General features: G+C 35.9%; 1 protein-coding gene across 2 annotated transcripts in view; it reads right to left on the reverse strand.

Annotated features, from left to right (window-relative positions):
* Nucleotides 1-21,244, reverse strand: part of AGL (amylo-alpha-1, 6-glucosidase, 4-alpha-glucanotransferase) — a 73,193-nt gene that overhangs the window by 15,830 nt on the left and 36,119 nt on the right. For both annotated transcript variants that reach the window (XR_004032714.1, XM_003260103.4), the window contains exons 21-27: nt 20,483-20,613; nt 17,215-17,351; nt 16,832-16,965; nt 15,965-16,140; nt 12,277-12,379; nt 8,122-8,347; nt 6,215-6,326 (exon numbers count right to left, since the gene is read on the reverse strand). Coding sequence is in view for 1 of the 2 variants with exons in the window: in XM_003260103.4 (XP_003260151.1) it covers nt 6,215-6,326; nt 8,122-8,347; nt 12,277-12,379; nt 15,965-16,140; nt 16,832-16,965; nt 17,215-17,351; nt 20,483-20,613 (1,019 nt within the window). In the remaining variant the exon portion in view is untranslated. The remainder of the gene's footprint in view (nt 1-6,214; nt 6,327-8,121; nt 8,348-12,276; nt 12,380-15,964; nt 16,141-16,831; nt 16,966-17,214; nt 17,352-20,482; nt 20,614-21,244) is intronic.

The following is a 21,244-nucleotide window of genomic DNA, read 5'->3' on the forward strand; positions in this document are numbered from 1 at the left end:
ACCACAGCCCATAAGAGTAGGCCAGAAGCTGCATACTAAACTTAAATAACAGCTACTTGGTAAAATGAAAGATTTCATAGGATCCAGTGTCCTATAACATTCAAAGGTCTAGGAAAACACGAAAAACTACTTGTCAGGCCAAGAACCAGGAAAATCACAACCTGAATGAGAAAAGGCAATTAACAGGTGACAACACCGAGGTGACTCAGATGTTGGAAATATCTGACAGAAAAGCTTAAGGGAGGTATCATAAAAATGCTCCAAAGAGAATGATGCTTTGTAGAAATAGAAAACTCCATCTTAAACATGGAATCTCCAGGGACCTTGAATAGCCAAAACAATCTAGAAAAAGAACAAAGTTGGAAGACTCACGCTTTCTCATTTCAAAACTTACTACAAAGCTACACTAACCAGAACAGTGTGGTTCTGTCATAAAGACAGACACAGAGGCCTATGGAACAGAGAACCCAGAAATAAACCCTGTATATATAGTCAAATGTTTTTTTGACAAGGGTGCCAAGACCATTCAGTGGGGAAGGGACAGTTTATTTTTTTTTTTTTTTGGCAAATGGAGCTGAGTAAACTAGATATTCACATGCAAAAAAAATGGACTTGGACTTAATATCATATACAAAAATTAACTCAATATGGATCAAAGACCTAAACACAAGAGCTAAAACTATAAAATTCTTAGACAAAAATGTATGGCAAAAGCTTCATGACACTGAATTTGATGAGGCTTTTTTGCATAATAGGCACAGGTAACACAAGTAGATAAATTGGACTTAATCAAAATCAGAAACTTTTGTTTATCAAAGGATACTTTTAAGATAGTGAATAGACAACCCACAATATGGGAGAAAATATTTACAAACCGTATCTAATAAGTGTTTCGTATCCAGAATATACAAAGCACCCTGCACCTCAATAACAAAAGAACTCAATCCATTCCCTAAATTCAAAGGATGTGAATAGACATTTCTCCAAAGAAGATATATGTATGCCTATAAGCACATGAAGAGATGCTCAACATCACTAAGAAATCATTAAGGAAATGCAAATCAAAACCACGAGATACCACCTCATAGCCATTAGGATGGCTACTAGCAAAACACACACACACACAAAAAAAAACCAAAAAGAAACAAAAAAATAAAAACCAAAACCAAAAAAACAAAAACAGAAAAAAACAAGTATTGGTGAGGATACAGATGAATGGAAGCCTGTTTACTATTATTAAGAGTGTAAAATGGCACAGCCACTGTGGAAGACAGTATGGTAGTTCCTCAAAAAGGTCAACAATTATCATATGATCCAGCAAGTTCTCTTCTAGGTACATACCCAAAAGAATTGAAAGCAGGGACTCAAACTGATATTTGTACACCAATGTTCACAGCAGCATTATTCCCAATAGCCAAAAGGTGGAAATAACCCAAATGTCCATTGACAAATGAATGGAAACACAAAATGTGGTATATACATACAATGGAATATTATTCAGCCTTAAAAAGAAATGAAATTCTCATATATATGATAAGGGGTTAATATCCAGAATATATAAGAAACTTCTACAAGTCAATAAACAAAAAACCAAAACCCAATTAAAAAATGGGCAAAGGGCTTCAACAGACAATTCTCCAAAGAAGACCCGTAACTGGCAAACAAACATATAAAAAGATGGTTAACACTTCTAATCATTAGAGAAATGCAAATCAAAACCAGAATGAGATATCACCTCATACCCATTAGGATGATCACTATCAAAAGAACAGAAAATACCAGGTGTTAGGAAGGATGCAGAGAAATTCAAATAGTGGTGGGGATGTAAATGTTGCAGCCATTATGGAGAATATTATAGAAGTTTCTCAAAAATTTAAAAATAGAATTAACATACAATCTAGCATTCCACTTTGGGTATATATACATAAAAATGAAAGCTGGATCTTGAAGAGATATTTGCATACACATGTTAACTGCAGCATTATTCACAAGAGCCAAGAGATGGAAGCAATAAAATGCCATTGACAATGAATGAATAAAGAAAATGTATGCATACAATGGAATATTATGCAGCCTTGAAAAAGAAGGGAATCCTTTCACATGCTATGAGATGGATGAAGCTTGGCATTATGCTAAGTGTTAAAAATCAGTCACAAAAGAACAAATACTGCATGAATTCACTCATATGATGTATCTAAAGTAGTCAAAATCATAGGGACAGAAAGTAGAAAGGTGGTTACTAAGGCCTGGGAAGAGGAGTGGGGATAGAGGAAGAACTAGTGTTTCACGAGTATACAGTTTGTTTTGCAAGGTAAGAAAGTTCTAGAGATCTGTTCCACAACAATGTTAATATACTTAACACTACTGAACTGTACACTTGAAAATGGCTAACGTTAATTTAATGTTATGTGCTTTTTATCACAAAAAAGACAAAAAAAGGAATAAAATTATGACATCTGCTACAACATGGCTGAACTTCAAAAGAATTATGCTAAGTATGTATAACTCTTATGTATTGATAAAAAATAATTATGCTAAATGAAATAAGCCAGGTACAAAAGGGCAAAGACTGTATGATTCTGCTTATGTGAGGTCCCTAGGATAATTGAGTTTATAGAGACAGAAAGTAGGATAGTGGCTCCAGGGGCTGCGGAAGGAGATAATGAGGAGTTACTGTTTCAATTAGGAATAATCACAAAGCTCTGGAGATGGACAGTGATGATGGTTGCACAACAATGTGATTGTACTTAAAGCCACTGAATTGTACACTTAAAATGGCTAAAATTGTAACTCTTACGGTAAAATGGTAAATAAACATTATGTCTATTTTACCACAATAAAAAAAAACAATAGTAAAAACAAAACAAAACAAAAAACAGCACTCCAATTATACAATTATAAAATGGACAAAAGAGATTGGGCTCAGTGGCTCATCCCTGTAATCCCAGCACTTTAGGAAGCCGAGGCAGGAGGATTGCTTGAGGTCAGGAATTCAAGACAAGCCTGGGGAACATAGGGAGACCCCCATCTCTACAAAAAAATTAAAAAAAGAAATTAGCCTGGTCCAGTGGTGCACATGTGTAGTCTCAGCTACTTGGCAGTCTGAGGCAGGAGGACTGCTTAAACCCAGGAATTAGAGGTTGAGTGAGCTATGATGCACAACTGCCATCCAGTCTCGGTCACAGAGTGGGACCCTGTTTCTAAAAAATAATAAAGAGGCCGGGCATGGTGGCTCACGCCTGTAATCCCAGCACGTTGGGAAGCCGAGGCGGGCGGATCACGAGGTCAGGAGATCAAGATCATCCTGGCTAACACGGTGAAACCCCGTTTCTACTAAAAAAAAAATACAAAAAATTAGCCGGGCGTGGTGGCGAGTGCCTGTAGTCCCAGCTACTTGGGAGGCTGAGGCAGGAGAATGGCGTGAACCCGGGAGGCAGAGCTTGCAGTGAGCCGAGATTGCTCCCCTGCACTCCAGCCTGGGCAACAGAGTGAGACTCCGTCTCAAAAAATACATAAAATAAAATAAAGAAAGAGACAATGTGCAAAATACGTGAACCGACATTTCAGCAAAGAGGGAAGATGGATGGCAAATGAGCACATGAAAAGATATTCCACACCATTAGCCATTAGGGAAATGCAAATTAAAACCACAATGTCCAGCCTGGCCAAAACATGGTGAAGCCTCATCTCTACTAAAACAACAACAAAAACAACACAACAAATACAAAAAATTAGCCAGGCGTGGTGGCATGCGCCTGTAGTCCAGCTACTCGGGAGGCTGAGGTACAAGAATCGTTTGAACCCAGGAGGCGGAGATTGCAGTGAGCTGAGATTGCGCCACTGCACTCCAGCTGGGGGACAGAGCGAGACTCCATCTCAGACCCACCCCCCACCACACACAGTTTGTAGTGGTCTATGAAGCTACCTGAACATCTTAAAAGAAAGGAGTACCACCAAATGCTGGCAAGATGTAGCAAAACTGGATCTCTCCAGTTTGCTGGCAGGAATTTACTAAAATGGTAAAACACTCTGGAAAATAGTCTGGCAGTTTCTTCTAAAACAAAACATATATTTATTATATGAACCAATCCCATTCTTGGACATTTATCCCAGAAAAAATGAAAACTTACATGTCACACAAAAACTTGTACATGAATGTTCATAGTAGCTTTACTCGTATTAGCCAAAACATGAAAACAACCCAAATGTCCTTCAATGGATGAATGGTTTGGATTAATGGTTAAATAAATGCTGGTATATGCATAAAAGGGAATACTACTCAGCAATAAAAAGGAATAAACTACTGATAACTTGGATGGGTCTTAAGGGCATTATGCACAGTGAAAAAATCAATCTCAAAAGGTTATATAGCATATGGTTTCATTCATATAACATTCTCAAAATGACAAAACTATAGAATTGCAGAACAGATTAGTAGCTGCCAGAGACCAGGGCTGGGGGTGGAGTGGTTAGGTGTGACCATAAAAGGGTACACAAAGATCTTTATGGTGATGGACCAGTTCTGTATCTTGATTATGGCAGTGGCTACATGAAGCTATACATGGGGTCAAATTGCACGGATCTACACATACACATACACACACACGTGAATGTAAAAACTGGTAAAAGTTGAAAACATACTAATGTCAATCTCCTGATTCTGATGCTGTACTGGGTGAAGAGTTCATGGCATACTATGTATCATTTTTTCAACTTCTTGTGAGTCTAATCTTTCAAAATTACAAAGTTTAAAAAACCCACATGAACATAAAACAATGCATGTTTTACAAAATAAATATACAATAAACACATTGGAATGACTAAGGGGAATGGGGAATAAAATGAAATAAATTACTATTAGCCTTGCATTGGCAGTGATGATAGTGTGCCATGAGATGAGGAATATGATGAACTCAAGTTAGAAAAGCACATTTATTTTAATACCATATACAAATAAACCATTTTACAATAAGTATTTTATAAGTGCCTAGGCTCTCGAGATAGACCATGAGTAAAGTCTACCTCTACCACTTAGTAGCTATGTGACTCTGGGCAAGCTACTCTGCTTCAGTTATCCAGAATCTACAAAGAACTCAAGCAAATTTACAAGAAAAAAACCAGAGAAATGCAAATCAAAACCGCAATGAGATACCATCTCACACCAGTTAGAATGGCCATGATTAAAAAGTCAGGAAACAACAGGTGCTGGAGAGGATGTGGAGAAATAGAACACTTTTACACTGTTGGTGGGACTGTAAACTAGTTCAACCATTGTGGAAGATAGTGGGGCGATTCCTCAAGGGTCTAGAACTAGAAATACCATTTGACCCAGCAATCCCATTACTGGGTATATACCCAAAGGATTATAAATCATGCTGCTATAAAGACACATGCACACGTATGTTCCTTGTGGCACTATTCACAATAGCAAAGACTTGGAACCAACCCAAATGTCCAACAATGATAGACTGGATTAAGAAAATATGGCACATATACAACATGGAATACTATGCAGCCATAAAAAATGATGAGTTCATGTCCTTTGTAGGGACATGGATGAAGCTGAAAACCATCATTCTCAGCAAACTATCCCAAGATCAGAAAACCAAACACCGCATGTTCTCACTCTCAGTTCTCAGATGGGAACTGAACAATGAGAACACTTGGACACAGGAAGGGGAACATCACATACTGGGGCCTGTCATGGAGTGGGGGGAGTGGGGAGGGACAGCATTAGGAGATATACCTAATGTAAATGACGAGTTAATGGGTGCAGCACACCAACATGGCACATGTATACATATGTAACAAACCTGCACGTTGTGCACATGTACCCTAGCACTTAAAGTATAATAATAAATAAAAATGGAAACAATATCACTCATTCCCAATGCTTTGGGGAGTGTTAAATGGTAATAACATAGGTAAAGTAGTTACCACAGTGCCTAGCACATAGTAAGCATGCAGTTCGTGGTGATTATTACAGTTATAAATGAAACCACCAAAATTATCTTTCAAACTGGCTGACAAAAGACATAAAACTTTATTTTTCCGCTGGAAACTAAAAACTTGGTGAGATCAGGAACTATGCTCATCTTTTTCATCATTATATCGTGAGGTTTGACACACAAATAAATATTTACTAAGTGAACAATTGCAAGGTTTAATTTCATCACCTCGATAAATTTGTACTATTGTAGTTAAAGTTCTGTACCTTCGTCCTTCATGTTTCGATCTATCTGGGGACCAGCATTCCTTTCTCGGAACTGTATGCCCTGCATGTGTTTTTGCATTGCTTCCTGTATGACTTCAAACAATGGCTGATCCTGTTTGAGACATAATGGGTGTTACCTCTGTTAGAAATTACATTTTTCTTATTTTCCCCCAAATCCGACAACTGAAGTAATGTGAAAATATATACTTTCCTTTGGAGTGAGAAATAGGAATTGGGGTGAGGTCAGGGAAGAAGCAGCTCCTATATACCAAATAATACAGACGAGCATACGAATATTTAACATCAGTAGTTTTGACTATTCATGTCTGTGACATAAAATAATCTGCTGATACACAAAAACGAATCTAGTGAGCTTCTACAGTTTCTATTAGAGTGATCTCTTCAGCTAATAAACGAATCCAGCTTGTTATCCAGCATCTGAATTTTAAATTGGCATTGCTTTGCTTACTCATCTGCATACACAGGTAATGGGGATAAATTATGAGCTAAAGGGAAACTCTCAAATTTGAGGATCCATACTGACTTTGGAAAATACCCCAGTGAATGTAAAGAATTCATAAGTCATTTTCTTTACCCATATAAATAATAAATGTGATAGGATGACATTTGGGAAAATATACAATTATATTTTTAAAAACAAGGTAAAGAATGTTAAATAGAAGCAAAATGTTTAGTCCTTATGTGTTTATTATGTTTCATTTTGAAGACTCTGAATAAAACCAAAACTCTATAATATAAAAATTCTACTAGTAATTATAAAAATTATAATGCTGTAAATAAATATTTTTGGATAAACTGTGAGAAAACAAATAGTTATGTGTAAAATAATTACCTGCCTGATAGCATGAACCTATATTCATTGTAACAGAAATGTCAGTTGATAACAGAGGACAAATAAAAAAATGTTGGACAAATGTTGAGTACTTCATGATATAAAATATCATGAGGACAAAAATATATGCTAGCCCTGAAGTAGCTTACACAGCTACTATCCCCTCCCCGCCCCCCAAGTCATACATACCAAACTATTAACATAAAGGCAGATCAGAAGCGGCAAAAGTATAATATTATTGTCCATTCTTGATTGGGGAAAAAAAACACTCAAAAATGTCTATCCATTCTTCACTGTTCATAAGATAATCTTTAAGCTCCCTGGATTGGTAGTCAAGACTCTCCTTAACCTGGCTCACCCTTTCCATAATCTCTTACTACCCTGCAGGTATCCTACACAAAAAGCCAAACCATATTGACTTTTTCACAAAAAGTATTTTATAAGAGCCTAGGCTCTTACAAAAACACTATTAAGTACTATGTCCCCTAAACTGTGCTTCAGTCCACTATGCAACCCTATTATTCCTTTCCTCTTTTTTTTTTAAAAGAGACTAAGTTTTGCTATGTTGCCTAGGCTGGACTCATACTCCTGGACTCAAGTGATCCTTCTGCCTCAGCCTCCTGAGAAGCTGAGATTACAGGTGTGTGCCATACACCCAGCTTCTTTTCAACTCTAATGTCTCCCAACAACTTTCTCCATCTCTCCTAAAGTCCTACTCACCTTTTATGGCTCATTTAGGTGAAACTTTAGCTACTTTCTCAAGTTCTCCCTGAGACCTACCTACTGGACCTTCTCTCTCTTTCTTTTAAGAGACTACACAACACTTCCTCTACACTCTATTGCAATGGCCATATTTATGTACACATCATCATCTCTTCTACTATGTTGCAAAGTTCTTCAGGCAAAGACCAATCACTTATAGTACCAGCAGGTGCCAAATCAATACTGACATTTGAATAATTCTTAAGATTTGGATTCTTAATTACCCTTATTTTTACATGAGAAACTAAAAGTCATTTTTCAGAAAAAAATATATTTTAAGAAATATCTTTACCAGTGTGCCAGCAGGCAAAGGAGCAGAATCATCTGTAGGATACATTCTGGAAACTGGGCACTTGAGAATGTCTAGACCATTTGGAACCATTTTACAGTAATCCTGGATACACTGCAGCCACCACCACACAGCATCCCGACAATTGTATCTGGCATAAGTTCCTTCACCCAGTAGATTAGGAATGAGACCATGCCTCAGGGTACCAGCAAATGCTAAAATAATATTCCTAAAACAACAGAATTAAGTGGATCAGAAATGAAAACAAACACTTAAAAAATTGAAGACAAAAACCAGTCACTTTTGGTGACTATATTTTGAAGCATTTTCTCTCTTGCCCTATTTCTTTATATTTTCATGTAGAAAGTAGTCATAATATGATAGAGTAAGTACTGAATTAAAGTCAGGAACCTTGATTCTAGACTAGAATTTTATGCTAACAATCTGTGTGACTCCCCCTCTGATACAGTTTTTTCATTTGAGATTGGACTGGGTGATTTTTAAGGTCCCTCATAGCTCCAGATTCTACTTTTGAAGTCTATGGTATTTCAAAATCGAAGTAACTATTAAACATGAAATGTATTATTTTAAATAGCAGAAGCCAAGAGTAAAACAAACATATAAGAAAACAAACTGGCCAGGCATGGTGGCTTTCACCTGTAATCTCAGCACTTTGGGAGGCCGAGGCGGGTGGAACCCCTGAGGTCAGGAGTTCGAGACCAGCCTGGCCAACATGGTAAAACCCCGTCTCTACTAAAAATACAAAAATTAGCCGGGAATGGTGGTGTGTGCCCGTAGTCCCAGCTACTCAGAAGGCTGAGGCAAGAGAATTGCCTGAACCTGGGAGGCACAGGTTGCAGTGAGCTGAGATTGTGCCAGTGTACTCCAGTCTGGACGACAGAGTGAGACTCTATCAAAAAAAAAAAAAAGAAGAAAGAAAAGAAAGAAAGAAGGAAAGAAAGGAAGGAAGGAGAGGGAGGGAGGGAAGGAGAGAGAGAGAGAAAGAAAGAAAGAGAGAGAAAGAGAAAGAAAACAAACAGGTAGAAGCTGACCTTGAAAAACATAATTCAACCAGTTTAAAAACTGGTAGAAGACAGTTTATTTTTTAAAGCGTTATTTTACTATTACATACCAAATGAAAATTTTGCGAGACAGCAATGGCACTCTAGAAACAGGATGAAATTAAGAAATAAGAAGGCTGAAGTCTAAATCCTAGCTTTGCCATCTGTGTGGCCTTGGAAATGTTATTTAAAATGTCTAGGCCTTACTGCTTTTTGGCTAAACCACTCAGAAATTTTTATTAATTCTATGTCTCAGTTTAATGCCCATCTTTTCAACAGTAATGCAATGGGAAATTTTTTATTTATAAAATATAAAAATATTAGTATAGATAGTGACACTTTCAATTAATAAAAGGTCAGAATACTGAATACTAGCGCTCTCTCTCTCTCTCTCTCTCTCTCTCTATATATATATATATATATTTGTTTTTTTAAGAGACCCTGTTGTCCAGGCTGGTCTTGAACTTGTGGACTCAAGCAATCTGCCCGACTCAGCCTCCCAAAGTGCTGTGATAACAGTTGTGAGCCACCACGCCTGGCCATAGTGCTAGCAATCTTAACCATCTGGAACAATCTTGTACACTTCAATAAAACGACCTCTGATTCATGATTACCTCTATAGAGGGAGGAAGTAGACATCTGTGGTAGAGGTATGTATCCACTAAAACAAATTTCCTACAATTCGCAACCAATCTTACAGTTGGTTGTGGCCAGAACTGATGCATGTTAAGTATTATGGAGAATAAGTGTGTTCTCCCAGCTCTCTTTCCCTCTCTGCTTGCCTCCTGGAGAGGCCCCAGAAGCCATGGAAACTGATAGATCCTCAAGCTGGAAGAAACCTGCTTCTCTGAATCAGTATGTGGAAGGCTGCTTACTGAGCATGCATATACGACTACAAGCAAGAAATAAGTTTTATTTGTGAAAAGCCATTAAGATTTTAAGTGTTTATAATTTATGGCAACTAGCACTACCCTAACAAATACCCTCTGGGATAACATATTATTCTCTGGGAATCACCTCTAGATCAGGGGCAGGCAAACCTTTTCTATAAAGGGCCATATAGTAAGTATTTTAGGCTTTGTGGGACATACATGAATTCTGTTGCACATGCTTTCTTCTTCTTTTAAATGACCCTTTAAAAAGAAAAAGGTAAAAGCTATTCTGGTCAGGTGCGGTGGCTCACGCCTGCAATCCCAGCACTTTGGGAGGCTGAGGCAGGTGGATCACAAGGTCAGGAGATCGAGACCATCCTGGCTAACATGGTGAAACCCCGTCTCTACTAAAAATACAAAAAATTAGCCAAGTGTGGTGGCGGGTGCCCGTAGTCCCAGCTACTTGGGAGGCTGAGGCAGGAGAATGGTGTGAATCCGGGAGGCGGAGCTTGCAGTGAGTGGAGATTGTGCCACTGCACTCCAGTCTGAGTGACAGAGCAAGACTCCGTCTCAAAAAAAAAAAAAAAAAAAAAAAGGTAAAAGCTATTCTTTGCTCATAGGCCATACAAAACAGGTGACAGGCCATAGTTTGCTAACCAATAATCTAGACAGTTCTATGTAAAATTAAGCAGCACAAATTTGTGATATTGCATAGAAGTGATAATTGGGAGCCTAAACATTAATAATGATAAAAACTAACATTTATGAAATGTTTAGCATGTGGCAGATATTATTCTAGACACCTTAACTGTATGTGTTCATTTGATCCTCCCAAGTACCCAGTAAGGTAATTTGTCAGTTGGTAGTTTGGAACCAGGATTAGAAGCTGGCAGTCTGGTGTAAAGTCGAAGTTCTTAACCACTATACTACGCTGAATGCTGATGTTACATTTCCTTCTTCTAAATCAGTAATTCAGGGGCATTTAGGGAAGAAGCAAACAGCTTCCTAAATTTCTATAGCTCCATAATGATAAAAAGAAAAGGTCTTACTACATATCAGATTAGCAAAAATGCAATCCATTTCAGATGCCCACCTAAAAACCAGTTTTAAAAGTATCAAAAATAAAATTTTGGCATGTAAAGATGCAAACTTCAGTTATTTTCCTGATGGCATCTAAACAAGGTATCGTATAAATGCCCTTTTGCTAAAAGTTTTAACTTTTAGAGCAGTGCTTTCAAACTTCAGCCTTAGGCTGTTGATAATCATCCAGAGACCTTGTGAAAACACAGATTTCTGCCCACCAACCCTACTCTCTCTATATCCAGGTTTGGATTTGGGAGGTTTGGCATAGGGTCCAAGAATCTGCATTTCTAACAAGCTCTCAGGTGAGGGTAACACTACTGATGTGTGGAACGCATTTTGGGTGGCACTGCTGTAGTGCTTTCCTTTGAACCTCCAATAAGTTCATTCATATTATTGTGACATTAAAAAAATACCATTTTATGGCCAGGCACGGTGGCTCACACCTGTAATCCCAGCACTTTGGGAGGCCGAGGCAGGCGAATCACGAGGTCAGGAGTTCAAGACCAGCCTGACCAACATGGCAAAACCCCGTCTCTATTAGAAATACAAAAATTAGCTGGGCGTGGTGATGGGCACCTGTAATCTCAGCTACTCAGGAGGCTGAGGCAGCAGAATGGCTTCAACCCAGGAGGTGGAGGCGGAGGTTGCAGTGAGCCAAGGTTGTGCCACTGCACTCCAGCTCGGACAACAGTGCGAGACTCTGTCTCAAAAACAAAAAACAAAAACAAAAAAAAATTTTAAGTCTAGAAAACATAAAACTGGAGGTTACAAGGCTTGAAAACAAATAGAGGAAAACTTGATACTGTAATTCTACAAGACTCAGACAAAGAACTAGCAATCACTTCACTACAGAAGGCATAAAAAGGTTATAACATTTTCAGTTTTGTTGAAATAAATTAGCTAATGCTAAAGATAACCTAACTTGTAATATGAAGGACTAGAACTTAGTGACTTCAGAGATTTTCACCCCTTTGAAATTTTATGATCCTATTAAGTGAACATACAAAAATAAAATAAAAACTACCTAAAGAAAATACAGCTCCCAAATGTTAAGAAAAGATGGACAAGAAGGAAAGTTTGAAGAGCACGTAAAGGACATTCAGACATAAACTCGCAGTACAACACTTTAGAGGATCTCCTACCTGGCTTCTACATAGCGTCCAGTAATTAGCAGTATACCTCTAAGTGCAATAAAAGTATCCCTTCCCCAGCAGCGGAAAATACCAGAAGAAAAATGAGGTAAGCCTAACAAAAAACACAACAAAGTAATATGTTAATCATAATAATATACACAAACCTATGAACTCCATTACTATAGAACAGTTACTCTAAACCTGGGGTACAAGGCAGGCACCTGCAAATCCTCTAAAATCCTCTAACATTATTTGCAAAATGTATGTCTATACTTATGTTAATTTTGTCAAATGAGATTCCATCATCTTGTCAGATTCCTAAAGGAACCTATGACCTAAAAAATATTAAGAACCGGAGCTATAGAGGGATACTTATCTAAATTGAGGTGTGAATACACAGGTAAACTTTTCTTCTTTCTGAAAGAGGGTCTGGCTCTGTTGTCCAGGCTGGAGCACAGTGGCGCAGTCTTGGGTCACTGCAACCTCCACCTCCCAGGCTCAAGCCATCCTCCCTCCTCAGCCTCTGAAGTAGCTGGGACTACAGGTGGACACCACCGTGCCTGGCTAGTTTTTGTATTTTTTGTAGAGAATGAGGTTTTGGCAAGTTGCCTAGGCTGGTCTTGAACTCCTGAGCTCAAGTGATCTGCCCAACTTGCTTTCCCAAAGTGCTAGGATTACAGGCAGGAGCCACTGTACCTGGCCAAACTTTCTTTTATAAATTAAATTTAAAGAGTAAAATCAGAGTTCGAATATTTAACACATAAACACTAAATATTAATTATATATTTAAAAAGACTCTACCTTGAACTTAAAGACAATAAATAAATCTAAACATGAAATTATTACCTTAATGATACCTAATTAAGTATATTTATTGCTCTATCACTTGAGTCAACATTTATTATCAAATTTCCCACTAATTTAAAACAACTTAAAAGTGTTATATTCTGTACACGATATGTACAATTTTACCTGTCACTTCAAGATATTTGGCACATTAAATCCTCCATTCTAGGTAATTGGAGCTTTTATATACAAGATAAAATACTATGATTAATGGTGCAATCTAAAATTTTACTTAAAGATTGAGTTTGGTTTCTTATAAAACACTAAGGTCAGGAGTTCAAGACCATCCTGGCCAATATGGTGAAACCCTGTCTCTACTAAAAATACAAAAAATTAGCCAGGCATGGTAGTGGGTGCCTGTAATCCCAGCTGCTTGGGTGGCTGAGGCAGGAGAATTGCTTGAACCTGGGAGGCGGAGGTTGCAGTGAGCCGAGATCATGCCATTGCACTCCAGCCTGGGCAAAAAGAGCGAAACTCTGTCTCAAAAGAAAAAAAAATTATGCTAAAGCATAAATATAACACATATTTTGGTTAGGGGAAACTGAGGACAAATAAAATATACACAGCATTAATTTGTAACTATCTTCAAAGCACTTAACACTATCTGAAAATTAAAAATTGTAACTGTATATATCCCTATAAATATTTGATGACTGAAATAAAAAACAAATATTAAAATGTAAATTGAAAAGTGAAAGAATTTGACTAAGATAAAAGAAAGTTTCGGCACTTCCTGAGTGTACTTCACAATTTAAGTTTCTGTTTATTGGGAATTAGATGTTAGTTTCTTCCATTAAGAAAGATAAGAATTACACCTTTTTCCTACCTATGTTGTCCCCAAAATGATGGTTAAAAAATTTCCCCAAATACACTCTGTATTATTTATTTATGATTAATATGTATGGTTTATATATGGTTGATATATACATGACATTAATTTTGATGATAGCGATGACAGCAGCTAACATATATACAGCACTCTGGCCATACACGCTTCCTAGTACTCTGACCCATTTAATTCCTTGTATGAAACATGAATATAGGTAGATTCAAAGGTGAGTCCGAATTGGTATATCCAAAAATATATGCAGTCTGTCTTTGTGAAAAAGTCAAAACTATAAAATCTCTAGCACTGATGTATGGAAACGTTTGTATTAACTTTTTGACCTCTAAGAGTACACAACTAATAGATTCCGTATCTTCTAAGTCATTTCTAATTTGTCAATTATTAGAACAGGCTACACATTTTTTTTTTTTTTTTTTTTTGAGACAGGGTCTCCTCTGTCACTCAGGCTGCAGTGCAGTGGTGTGATCATAGCTCACTGCAGCCTCAAACTCCTTGGCTCAAGGGATCCTCCTGCCCCAGCCTCCTGAGTAGCTAGGACTACAGGTACATACCACCATGCCTGGCTAATTTTTAATTTTTTTTTTTGGTAAAGATGGGGTCTTGCTATGTTGTTCAGGCTGGTCTTGAACTCCCTGCCTCAAGTGATCCTCCTGCCTCGGCCTCCCAAAGTGTTGGGATTACAGGTATGAGCCATTGTTTTTAATCGCTGTTGTTGCAATACTATAACCAAAGGAAGACATCCTCAATCAGTTTAAAATGAACCCCAAAAAACCTATCTGCAAATCTGAATACAGTCCTATTTTTTGCAAGTATGGAATAGGCAAAACACTCCCTTGGGATGCTAGGAGCAAATATCACACTTCTATTTGTATTTCTTTATCAACTTAATTTTTTAGTTTTTATTTGTTTTATATTGTACCTGATAAGTATGTCAGATGTAACAGTTTATATCAGTATATCATTTAAAGTGTATATTTTGAAGACGTTTAACAGCAGCAGTACACAATCAAAAAGGTTGAAATTACTATTTTTTGTAATAGGCTTCTAAAAAGTAAGCTTTAAAACCAAGTTATTTACATCAATGTTTCTTTTGCCCCTATGGCTAAGGTCAGTTTCATGAGCATCTGTATGGATTCATGAGGGAACAACGGGTACCAGGAGATCAAACAGTCAAGCGAAAATCTAAAAACACAATTATAGAAATAAAACAGCATTTTATGAATGTTTCATGAACATTTTTAATGGAAAGGTAATTTTCATTTTAGTTGTTGGGTATCACTAAGTCTTTTTACCTGGTCTAAGTAGCTGCAAATTTAAGGGTAAAAGAGGGAATTACACAGATAATACTATTTCTTTCTTCCTGTAACTTGTTATTTTTCAGTTTAGTTTGGAAAGTTCTAAGCTTCAGTTGCCTCAAATACTAAATACTTTCTAGAAATATGCTTGAAATGTATTAAAAAGAAAACAAAAGCCTGTCCTTTAGCCTATTTTGCTTACTTGAATTTGTTACTTGATTCAGGTTTTAAATCTACTTGGAATAAAGGATATTTATTCAAATGTTGAAAGCATTTGATTGCAATTAGACACATGATAAAAATTATTTAACATCTGTTTTGTTTTATAATTTATAGGGACCTTTACATGATCTCTTGATAATTACGAGGTTGGGTTTATTTTTTAAAATTGGGGGAAAACATAGAAAAGAGGATAGTAAAATAAATTTGATTAAAAAAAACACAGAATGTCAAGAGTTGGAAAAAATAAAAACATGAAGAAAAGAATCAGCTAGCCATAAAAAACACACATAAATGCCTGGTGCACAGTTATAATTAAACAGTAAGCATGGTTATTATTTTTATGAATGAATATCTATGAAATGTACTAAGTGGTAAAATAAAATCTTGAGTAACATTACAAGCTTTTAAAAAATAATCATTTTCCTATAACTTTTCTTCTGCAAATACTATTGATTTACCTATTTTAACCTTGTACATAATTCCTTACCTGCAGCTAGAGAAACACAACATTGCTCCTTTTCTTTTGTGATCTCATTTAACCTATAAGGTACATCCATTAGGGCAGGTGAAAGAATTGGCAGGGAAGGGAATTTTCCTTCTCCACACAGTTGAACTGAACCCAATGAAAGGTGTTTCACAAAGGTTGAACCATTCTGAACAAAGCTGTAACAAAAGTGACTGAATTTATTACTTGTAGAAATACAATTTTTAGCAGTTTTATTTTACTTGGTTTCTTTCCTTCAAATGATTTTTCTATACAAATCTGTAACAATAGTAATATTAGTTAAAATTTTTAAAAATTTGATTAGATTTCAAAACTGCTTCCATTTCACCCATTATTTTAGCTGGCTTACAGTCCACAGATGGTTGTAAAACAAATGGTAGAAATGAGTTTGTTCTTCTGAAATTATGTCCTAATCAATTTGGTGGCTCTCACGAGTACACTTAAATTTGTGGTTTCATTTTAGGGAAATTCATCATTAAAGGCAAATTTCATTCATAATAATAGTGGAATTTTTTTCTCTTAATTGATGAAAAATTAGAAAAATTGTACATGTAGATTTCAGAAACTTTATCAATTAACTCAATAAGTCAATGAATACATAAAAACAATATAAAACAATATTTTTATCAATATGTTTTATTAGCTTTTAGAACAGATTTTATAATATTCAAGTTTGTTTTTGTATGCTACACAGACTAAAGGATGCCAATAAATTTACTATCCACCTACAAGCCTTTTCAGCTCTATGACAATTCTTCATGGTTTGGTTTTTTAAGAACATGTATGAAGTGACTCTGTATATAGTTTCTACACAGATATGCCCATTTATTCAAGCTTTGTTGGATATACCTTGACATCTGCTTCCATGCTGTATCCAGAAGAGTGGTATATGCACCAATTAATATAGCATCAAAGTAACATGGGATAAGGTAACGTGGGATCTGCTTCAGGTAGAAGAACATAGCCTGCAACCATTTACCAACCTGTAATAAAAATAAATTTGAAAGTTAATTTGGTATGTGTACAGGCTAGGTGTGTTTTTAGAGGTAAATCTAAATGTGCAACTTTATCTAGTAATCTATAAACCCGATTTCCATTTATTATAACTGAAAGATGATGAAGAAAGGAGGAAAATGGTTCAGGTTAGAAAACAATGTAAATATTATATATAACATGGTAATATTTATTATTATGTCCTTGATTTTTTGGGATGATAATATAGCTCTACTTACTTCAGCAATAGTTCCTGATCGTGAAATAAGCCGGTTACTGACATAGTCAATCATCCAATCTCCAGATCTCAAATTATTACAAAAAGGATGCCCCAAGTCATTCTTTGGTCTTATTTCTGCCAATACAGACATTAAACCTGAAAATTCAGAGACATGTCATGCTGTATTATTGGTAGCATCAATTTGTTCCTATATCCTCTGGTCCCTATTTTGCTAGTCTCTTATTCTAGTGATTTGGGGTGAATACATATTAGAGGCACACACAAGGGCTGCCCAGTCCACAACAGTGCTTAATACAGTTGGAGATAAGTGTGACAATACTGGCTTGAGCCAAGTTACAAAGGCATACTGAAGGGGACTACTGTCACAAGAGATATAAAGAGCTTTTCAGGATTCATAACTTCTGGGACTGGTCTTATTCTTTTGGATTTTAATGTTATAATATTCAAGGGTAACTGGCATGGCTTCCCTGCCCAAAAGCATCTCAAGAAAGAAAAGTAATAAGCCTGTATTTTTTCATGTTGAAAAGTAGTGGGTTCATCAATTTTCAGGCTAGATTTAAGGAAATCATAGAACTGGTTTCAGAAAGAGCAAGAACACCTATGGAGATAATAAGAATAAAGCATGCTTTGGAAGGAATCGTTGAAATTTAACAGGAGGTACTTAGAACTAAGTGAAGTATCAAAATGAGGTGTGTGTATATATATAATATATGCATATATATATATGTATTTTCTTAATCCTTCTAGTCTTCAATTAGAAGCATTAGAATTTCCCAGATTTTATTATTTCAATGATACTACCTTAAAAATTATATTGGCATCACTGACTTCATTTAGACTAAATTTATTCATCTATTTAGAATTCCATGAATTTTACTAGGTATGTAGCATGTTTTGAGAAACTAAAAACTATATAAATTTAAGATAAAGTTCTTTCCCTCAAGGGGCTCACAATCTTCTTTGGGGAAGAAAGCTTAAAACATAAAGCTGTTGGGAAACAAGACTATAAAATAATATTCTACATATGCCCTAGCATTTTCATGGACAGCAGATAATGCTCGGTAAAGGTCGGTCTCACTGTTGAATAACGGAAGGACATAAGGAAAACAGTGTTTTAGAAACAGATCTGATGATGACCAATGGAATGGAATGATTTGTAGATAAGGTAACAAGATTTGGAAAATTGGTTAGTTGGTTTTGTATATAGGACTTAGTCCTAGAATAGAGTGAAAACTGTGGAAATAAAAAGGATATGATGTACCCAACAGAATATGGAAAAGAATCCACAAATCATAATGACTGATTGGATACTGAGGATGAAAGGAGCAGATCCAAAATGGACTCCTGGATTCCAACATGACTAGATATACCATAGTATAAGGAGGGTAATACATTTTGTTTAGGGGAAAGACAGGTCAACAAAGTAGTTAAATCTGATTTAATCTGAGGCTCCTATTAGCAGCCTGCTGGAAATATGTGGGCTGCTGAAAATATTAAACAATCAGAGGGAAAAGGGATTGGTATAAAGCAGCAAAAAATAAACAGGTAAGGGCAATTCTATTTAGAAAAGATAAGAAGAATCATTTCATTAGAAAGATAAGGAGAATTAGCAAAGAACCAAACTTAACTATAAGAAAGACAAAGGCTAGAAAAAGCACATACAAGTTTGGTCTTTGTAGTGAACTAGAAGTAGTTTAACAACTCAGAGTGAAAATGAAGTAGATAATTACTTAAATCTGGTAACATATATACATCTTTTTTAAAATTAATTAAATAAATAAATTTATTTATTTTTTGAGACACAGTCTCACTCTGTCACCCAGGCTGGAGGGCAGTGGCATGATCATAGTTCACTGCAGCCTCAAACCTCTCTTGGGCTCAAGTGATCCTCCTGCTCTGGCCTCCCAAAGCATGAGATTACAGGCGGGAGCCACCATGTCTGGCTCACATACACTTCTTCCTTACTCATAGCACAAAACATTTTGTGTTAAAAACGAGAATATTTTAGAAAAAAAAATTGTAAGTTCAAAAAGTCTCAAAAAAGTTTATTGAGAACTGCTTACGTGCTTGGTTTTGTAGAAAGTATAAAAGCTAAAAAACAAGAAGCATAAAAAAGATAAAACTTAATTCTTCTTTCTGAAAGTGTGTAGCCTACTTACTGTGGTTTTAAGGCTAACAATTTCCAATTACTTAGTATGAACTAGGTGTCATCTAATGAGCTGTTCACATGCATTAATTCATTAATCCTAACCATAATCCCTGTGGTAGGTACCATTTTGCAGATGAGAAAAGTAAGCCATAGAGCATTTACTTCAGGTTATAAAACTAGTCAATGTAACCCAGGAAATCTGGTTTTAAAGCCTGTTTCTTAATCACAATGATAAAGATTCACAAAAATCATTACACTAATTACCAAAATAAGGCAATATATTTCAAGGGCCAAGTAAGAGGTATAGAAAATAAATGCAATGGGTGTCTGGAGGACAAAGAAATTACCGTAAAAAGCAATAGTTAAAGGTTTTATGAAAGATGCAAGAATTAAATTAGTCCTTAAAGATGGGTTAGATGGAGAAAGAAACAGAGTTGAACAAAAGGCGTAAGTGGAAAACTATATGAACCAGGAATACAGGTGTGATAAAGCAAATTTCTTAGATAAACATCTAAGGAAATATTACCAACTAGATGAATAAAACTGATAAATATTTAATTCCTTTAACTCATCTTACAACTACTCTATGTTTTACTGTAAGTTCTCTTTACAGGATAAAACAAATATGCAACAAAATATATTTCCAATTAGATTTAAAAAAAGGTGAATGGATTATATTTACAACCTAATCCCACTTGGGGCCCAAACAAGAATATTCTGTTTATTATATAATAAACCAGGTCAAGAAACATTAATCAAGGTCCAAGTATACATAAAGAGCTATACAGACCTTAAGGAAAGATATAGCTAGTAATTCTAGGTAAAATTTACTGGGTAATTACTTTGTGTTACATCCTGTTTTCAGTGTTTTATGTGAATGATCTCATTAATCCTCACAAAAACTTTCTAAATTAGATAATATTATTCAAATTTTATAGAGGCAGAAATTGGCACACAGAGAGGTTATATTACTTGCCAAAGGTCAATCAGTGAGTAGAAGCAGAGCCATAATTGCAACTCAAGCAGGCATACTCTGAGCGTATACTCTATGTCTGAAAAGAAGACACCAGATGATCCTAAAAGAAAAACACAAAGCTCAGCTCTCCTATTTGCTTACCTTGAAGACCTGCATATTTAAGGGCTGACCAGTTTGGTATGTCATAGCACCCTCCACCATCTTCCTTTTCTTCTGATTCACATCGGTAAAGGATCTGATTTAGCTCAGCCAAAGTTAATCTGGAGGCAATACTAAAAATTGGAAAATAAAGATGATCATATATTGAAGTTTCGCTTGTTGTCAATAGAAACAAAAGAAGAAAATCTGAATTACAATCATAAAATGTCTTAGCAGTGTATGTTTTAGGAACTCAGCATTCAAATAAACATTATACTCACACATTATAAGTAATTATTAAAGGACAAATTATGCAAAAAATTCAATTAGAAGCAACATTACTCCCAAACCAAGGAAATAATCAAGTACCAAATTGTATTGATTAGAAGTATGCTGGGAAAATATTTTGGCTTCTATATCCTTTATCTTATAAATTTGTTTTTTTAACCTTTCTAGTTTTGACTTAGTGTTATCCTTCCTTCCTTCATTTATTTATGTGTTCTCATCTGATTGCCCTCCTTTATATTCCCCTAAGTGAGACATCAAGAACTTTTTATGCTAGTTATTGTATACTAAAAATACTTATCAGAGGATCACTAAAGGAATAATAAAAAGTCAAAGTTAACTGCCTAGGAAATCACGTGCTCTCTGCCTTCATATTTCTCTCCAAGTCCCTTCCTTTCTCTTCTCTAAGGTTGCACTGCCCCTCAGCTTGTTTATTCAAAAAACCAGGATTTTTCTCAGATTAAGATGCCTCCTGATAAC

This window comes from Nomascus leucogenys, chromosome 12 (assembly GCF_006542625.1).
Source record: "Nomascus leucogenys isolate Asia chromosome 12, Asia_NLE_v1, whole genome shotgun sequence".
In the NCBI taxonomy this organism is placed as follows: Eukaryota; Metazoa; Chordata; class Mammalia; order Primates; family Hylobatidae; genus Nomascus; species Nomascus leucogenys.